At 39.7% G+C, this 7,024-nt stretch overlaps 1 protein-coding gene and 1 non-coding gene across 2 annotated transcripts in view; both read left to right on the forward strand.

The window, feature by feature from the left end:
• The window catches only part of ATAD5 (ATPase family AAA domain containing 5), a 66,437-nt gene that overhangs the window by 38,095 nt on the left and 21,318 nt on the right, over window positions 1-7,024 (forward strand). Inside the window, exons 8-11 of the mRNA XM_017542017.2 lie at window positions 1,547-1,643; window positions 4,127-4,206; window positions 4,437-4,576; window positions 4,682-4,832. Of these exons, the coding sequence (XP_017397506.1) occupies window positions 1,547-1,643; window positions 4,127-4,206; window positions 4,437-4,576; window positions 4,682-4,832 (468 nt within the window). The remainder of the gene's footprint in view (window positions 1-1,546; window positions 1,644-4,126; window positions 4,207-4,436; window positions 4,577-4,681; window positions 4,833-7,024) is intronic.
• Window positions 592-698, forward strand: LOC119473221. Its single transcript, XR_005202426.1, has one exon. It is a non-coding gene; the product is annotated as a U6 spliceosomal RNA (small nuclear RNA).

Genomic DNA, 7,024 nt, shown 5'->3' on the forward strand with positions numbered 1-7,024 from the left:
TGTTGACCAGGATGGTCTCGATCTCTTGACCTCGTGATCCATCCGCCTCAGCCTCCCAAAGTGCTGGGATTACAGGCTTGAGCCACCGCGCCCGGCCCCTCCAGCTAATTTTTGTAGAGACAGGGTTTCACTGTGTTGCCTGGGCAGGTCTTGAACTCGTGAACTCAAATGATCACTCGCTTTGGCCTCCCAAAGTGCTGGGATTACAGGCATGAGCCATTGCACTTGGCCTATGTATGTGCTTTAAAAAAAAAATCTGGTATTGGCTGGGGGTGGTGGCTGATGCTTTTAATCCCAGCACTTTGGGAGGTTGAGGTGGTGGGATCACAAGGTCAGGAGTTTGAGACCAGTCTGACCAACATGTTGAAACCTCATCTCAACTAAAAATACAAAAATTAGCCAGCCATGGTGCGTGCCTGTTTGGCATGCTATTTGGGAGCTATTTGGCAGCTATTTGGGAGGCTGAGGCAGGGGAATGGCTTGAATCCGGGAGGTGGAGGTCACAGGGAGCCAAGACTGCATCACTGCACTCCAATCTGGGTGACAGAGAAAGACTCCATCTCCAAAAAAAGAAAAAAAAAAAATTGTATTGTGCTTACTTCAGCAGCACATACACTAAAATCGGAATAATACAGAGAAGATTAGCATGGCCCCTGTGCAAAGATGACTGTTGTTTGTTTGTTTGTTTGTTTGTTTGTTTAGTAGAGATAGGGTTTCGCTATGTTGGCTGGTCTCAAACTCCTGACCTCAAGTGAAGGGATGGCAATTTTAAAATTAAAAAGTTAAAAAATAGTAACAAAGTGGCCAGGGGTGGTAGCTCACGCCTCTAATTTCAGCATTTTGGGAGGCTGAGGCGGGTGGATCACCTGAGGTCAGGAGTTTGAGACCAGCCTGGCCAACATGGCAAAACCTCGTCTCTACTAAAAATACGATAATTAGCCGGGCATGGTGGCGCATGTCTATAATCCCAGCTTCTTCAGAGGCTGAGGCAGGAAAATCATTTGAACCTGGGTGACAGAGGTTGCAGTGAGCCAAGACCTCTCCACTGCACTCCAGCCTGGACAACAGAGCAAGACTCCATCTCAAAAATGAAAAAATAAAAAAAAAATAGTGCTGATAAACAAGTGAGTAGGGCCGGGCGCGGTGGCTCAAGCCTGTAATCCCAGCACTTTGGGAGGCCGAGACGGGTGGATCACGAGGTCAAGAGATTGAGACCATCCTGGTCAACATGGTGAAACACCGTCTCTACTAAAAATACAAAAAATTAGCTGGGCATGGTGGCGCGTGCCTGTAATCCCAGCTACTCAGGAGGCTGAGGCAGGAGAATTACCTGAACCCAGGAGGCGGAGGTTGCGNTTTTTTTAGGGGAAGGATTTGGTGTGAAGAATTTTAAATGTAACATTGTTTTAAAATTACCTCGTTGGCATTTTGTAAATATAAATATTTCTGCAAATACCTACTGTGACATTGTAACAATAATATCAATGACTAAGAATTCATATATGTTTATGTCAAGGAATATATTTAATTTTTTGGTTTGTTTTAGATTCTGGAACTGAAGACATGCTTTGGACAGAAAAGTATCAACCTCAGACTGCAAGTGAACTCATAGGAAATGAGTTAGCTATAAAAAAGTTACATAGGTTGGTAAAATTTGTAAAGGAATTGAGAAATAGTTTACAAACTTAGTTTTACTATTTTTATTTTGAAATTATAGTTTTAAAGTAATATATGTTAAAAAATCTTTTAAAAATGGGTAGAATTTTAAGTGAAAAGTAGCTTTCTTTTCTTACATTTCTACTCGTCAGAAATAATCATTTAAATTTCTTGTAAAATCTTCCAGAAAAATATTTTATGCGTATGTTAGTTCTTCCTTTCTAACAAATGGGATCACATTATTATTAATTCAGGTCCCTGGTACTTGGTCTTCAATTCTCACATCCAAAAAATTCTGAACATTTTTAAATACAAATATTAAGTGATGGCTGGGTGCGGTGGCTCACACCTGTAATCCCAGCACTTTGGGAGGTCAAGGCAGGCCGATCACTTGAGGCTAGGAGTTCCAGACCAGCCTGGCCAACATGGCGAAACCCTGTCTCTACTAAAAATACAAAAATTAGCTGGGCATGATGATGCATGCCTGTAATCCTAGCTACCCCAGAGGCTGAGGCATGAGAATCACTTGAACCCAGATAGCAAAGGTTGCAGTGAGCTGAGATTGTGCCAGTGCACTCCAGCCTGGGCTAGAGTGATACTCTGTCTCAAAAAAATAATCAAACCAAAACAACTTAAGTGATTGTGGATGTACTGCCTATACCCTATTAGGAGTATTATGTCATATGCATTATATGTACCAAATAACCTTTTACGTATCTGAAAAATTATGAATTCTAAAACAATCTGGCCCAAAGGATTTCATATAAGGACTTATGGACCCATAATTAATTGCATGAAGTTGGTACTGTTCTAAGCACTTGTATTACTCTCTCTTTTTTTTTTGAAAGATGGGGTTTCGGGCCGGGCGCGGTGGCTCAAGCCTGTAATCCCAGCACTGTGGGAGGCCGAGGCGGGTGGATCACGAGGACAAGAGATCGAGACCATCCTGGTCAACATGATGAAACCCCGTCTCTACTAAAACTACAAAAAATTAGCTGGGCATGGTGGCGCGTGCCTGTAATCCCAGCTACTCAGGAGGCTGAGGCAGGAGAATTGCCCGAACCCAGGAGGCGGAGGTTGCGGTGAGCCGAGATCGCGCCATTGCACTCCAGCCTGGGTAACAAGAGCGAAACTCTGTCTCGAAAAAAAATAATAAAAAATAAAAAAAATAAAGATGGGGTTTCACCATGATGGCCGGGCTGGTCTTGAACGCCTGATCTCAGGTGATCCACCCACCTCGGCCTCCCAAAGTGCTAGGATTACAGGCGTGAGCCACCGCGCCCGGCCACTTGTATTATTCTTAATTCATTTTATCCTTAGAACAATACTCTGAGCAGTAGGGTACAGTGGTTCATGCCTGTAATCTCTGCTTTGGTAGGCTGAGGCAGGAGGATTGCTTGTGGCTGCGAGTTTAAGAGCAGCCTGGGCAACATAGGGAGACCCCATCTCTACAAAAAATTAAAAAAAATAGTTGGGCATGGTGGCATGCACCTGGTTTCTGAGCTATTCAGGAGACTGGGAGGATCACATGAGTCCAAGAATTCGAGGCTGCAGTGAGCTATGATTGTACCCTTACACTCCAGTGACAAAGCAAGACTATCTTAAAAAAAAAAACAACTATGAGCATAAATTCTGTTCTCATCTCATAGATGAAGAAAGCAAGGCCTAGAGAAGCTGAGTTATTTGTCCAAGGGGTCACACAGGTAGAAAGTGATGAAACTGGGGTTTAAACTCAGGCATTCTAGTTCCAGATTAGAATTTAATCTTTCTATTGTACATTGTATATTAGGCATCTTTCATGTAATTACACAATATACCGCAGTTCTTTTGTGTGTATGTGAGAGACAGGGTCTTGCTCTGTTGCCCAGGCTGGAGTGCAATGTTGCAATCTCGGCTCACTGCAACCTTCACCTCCCATACTCAAGCCATCCTCCTATCTGAGCCTCCCAAGTAGCTGGAACTACAGGCATGTACCACCATGCCTTGCTAATGTTTGTATTATTTGTAGAGACAGGTTTCGCTGTGTTGCCCGGGCTGGTCTCAAACTCCTGGGCTCAAGCATTCCACCTGCCTCTGCCTCCCAAAGTGCTGGGATTACAGGCCTGAGCCACTGTGCCTGCCCTGCTACCTCAGTTCTTTTTAATTGCTGTGTACTGGTTTCTAAGTGAGTGTACTATACTGTATCTTTTTCCCCACTGGTATACTTTTATGTTTTTCCTGTTAGAGGCTAATATAAACAATACTGCAGTGAATATTCTTGCACATATAGTCTTGTATATTTTGGCAGAAACTACTTCATTTAAAAATGTTCCTGTCTGTGTAAAAATATTTTACTCTTTAGTTGATTTATAGGCACTATGGATTGCTTAGACAACCATATGCCATAACTTTCCCCAATAATCATTTTAACAGAAAGTCTAAGAGATCGCTATATTCTGTGAATTATTTTTATTACATTTTCTTGTGGCAGTTGGTTGAAAGACTGGAAAAGAAGAGCTGAATTGGAAGAAAGACAAAATCTGAAGGGAAAAAGAGATGAGAAACAGGAAGGTATTTTGTGTCATTTTTTTTTCACTGTTTCACTGAACATTTTTAGAGTTAGATTAACTAAAACTTTCTATAAAATTTCTTAATTGGTATTTTATATTTGATTTTCTACTTTTTATAAATTCATTTTTCAGAATTTATTGCAAGAAATTTGTGGGATTTGATCATTGGGTTTCATAAAGTAGAATTGCTTCCTCAGCAATTATTTTATTTGCAATTGAATAATTTTTCAGATGTCTTGGACAGCATAGACTTCAAAGGCAGTTCAGATGATGAAGAGAGCTGTCTTTGCAATACTGTCCTTATATCAGGGCCAACAGGAGTGGGAAAAACTGCTGCAGTGTATGCTTGCGCCCAGGAGCTTGGGTTTAAGGTTAGTAACAGCTATGACGGGAGAATGTTAACAGAATAACTACCGTTGGATTAAAAGGAAACATAAACCATTCCCCCTTTGTTTTTTCTTATATTCTTCTTTTAGATATTTGAAGTCAATGCCTCTTCCCAGCGCAGTGGTAGACAAATTCTATCTCAATTGAAGGAAGCTACTCAGTCCCATCAAGTAGACAAACAAGGTGTAAACTCACAAAAACCCTGTTTTTTTAATAGCTACAACATAGGCAAGTCACCAAGTAAGTAAATTATTTTCCTTAAGCCATAACGTTTTGAAAAAAATAAAATCTAAGAAAATAATGTTAATTATCAGCATTTTGCCACTTATTTTTTATCTTCTACATATATGCATGTTCCCTGCCCACCCCACCAGACTATTTTAAAACAAATCTGAAGACCATCATATCATTTTACCCATACATTCTTCAATATTTATTTCTATCTGATAAGGACTTTTAAAAAAGCCTAACTATAATATCAGACTCAGACCCAGCAGAATTAACAACCAGCCTAAGCAGCACAGGGAGACCTTGTTTCTAAAAAAAAAAAAAAAAATTAGCTGGGTCTGGTGGTGTGTGCCTTTAGTCCCAGCTACTCTGGAAGTTGAGATGGGAGGATCACTTGAGCCTGGAAGGTTGAGGCTGCAGTGAGCTGTGACTGGACCACTGGACGCCAGCCTGGGTGACAGAGTGAGACCCTGTCTCCAAAAAAAAAAAAAATCTATTAACTATATTTGTTCGTATCATCTAATATACAGTCTGACGTCAGTTTTTTATTGTTTCAAATTATTTGTTCAAATCTGGATCCAAAGTTCATATCTTATATTTTATTTATGTCTCTTAACTTTCTTTTAATCTCACTAACAGTTCACTCACCTTTCTTTTCATGTCATTTATTTGTTGAAGAATCTGAGTCATTTGTCATCAAATTTTTCACATTCTGGATTTGTCTGCTGATTATATCTTCTTGGTATCAGTTAACGCATTTCTCTTCCCTATATTTCTTGTAAACTAGCAGTGGATCTATGGGCTTGATTAGATTCAGGTTCTGTTCTGGGTCTGGCATACATGTATAGGTGGGTTGTGTATTTCCTATGACATTATAGCAGATTATCCATTGTAGATTACAAAATGATAATTTTATAATTCTCTTTTTTGCATTTATTAGAATTTTAAGAAGAAACACTATTCCTTAACTCTTTGGATGCTTTGAAATACAGTTTGTAGGCACCAGAAATGCTTCATTCTTTCCTTTATTAGTTCTTAGAGTAATGGTGTCCTAGCAGCCTTGATAGTGAGTTTTTGTGTAGTTTAATTTTTTAAGTGTTATTATGAACTCATGGATTTTTATATACATATAATATGTTTCAACTCTTTGTGTTTATTATTTGTTTGTTGCTTTGAAGGTTTTCTCACTGGTTTTAAGTAATTTGATTATGATATGCCTTGGTGTACTTTTCGTCATGTTTCTTGTGCTTGGGATTTGTTGAGTTTCTTGCATATATGTTTATAGTTGGGAAGATCAAAATTGATAAATTTCGACCAGTATTTCTTGAAATTTTCTTCTGTACTCCCCATTTCCTTTGGCAGCTCCAGTTATTATAGGTATTTTAGACCACTTGAAATGGTGTCCTGGCACACTGATGCTTTGTTCAGTTTTTCAGTCTTTTTCCTCTTTTTGTTTCAGTTTGGTTATTACTATTTATTCAAGTTTATATATCTTTTCTTCTGTAGTATCTAGTATGCTGTCACTGGTATAAGTGTAGTTTTCATTTCTAGAAGTTTGATTTGGGTCCTTTTTATATCTTCTGTTTTTCTACTTACCATGTGCCCAGACATTCCTCTAGGTTTTTGAACATATGCAATACAGTTACAACAACTGTTTTAGTGGTCTTGGCTACTGATTCTCATCATCCGTGTCCTTACTTCCTTCCTTCCTTTCTTTTCTTTCTTTTCTCTCTTTCTTGATGTAGTCTCGCTCTTGGTGCCCAGGCTGGAATGCAGGTGCGATCTCTGTTCACTGCAACCTCCACCTCCTGGGTTCAAGCAGTTCTCCTGCCACAGCCTCCCAATTAGCTGGGATTACAGGCATGTGCCACCATGCTCAGCTAATTTTGTATTTTTATTAGAGATGGGGTTTCTCCATGTCAGCCAGGCTGGTCTCAAACTCCTGAACACAGGTGATCCACCCACCTTGGCCTCCCAAAGTGTTGGGATTACTGGTGTGAACCACTGCGCCTGGCCCATCTGTGTCATTTCTGAGTTGGCTTTTCAATTGATTGATTATTCCCTGTCTCATTATGAATTGTATTTTTCTGCTTCTTTGGATGCTTTCTTTGGATAATTTTGATTGCATGTCAGACTTTATACAGTTTACCTTCTTGTGTGCTGGATATTTATGTATTCCTATGACTGTTTTTTTTTTTTTTTTT

The sequence above is a fragment of the Cebus imitator genome, unplaced genomic scaffold (assembly GCF_001604975.1).
Source record: "Cebus imitator isolate Cc_AM_T3 unplaced genomic scaffold, Cebus_imitator-1.0 Scaffold140, whole genome shotgun sequence".
NCBI classification, from domain to species: Eukaryota; Metazoa; Chordata; class Mammalia; order Primates; family Cebidae; genus Cebus; species Cebus imitator.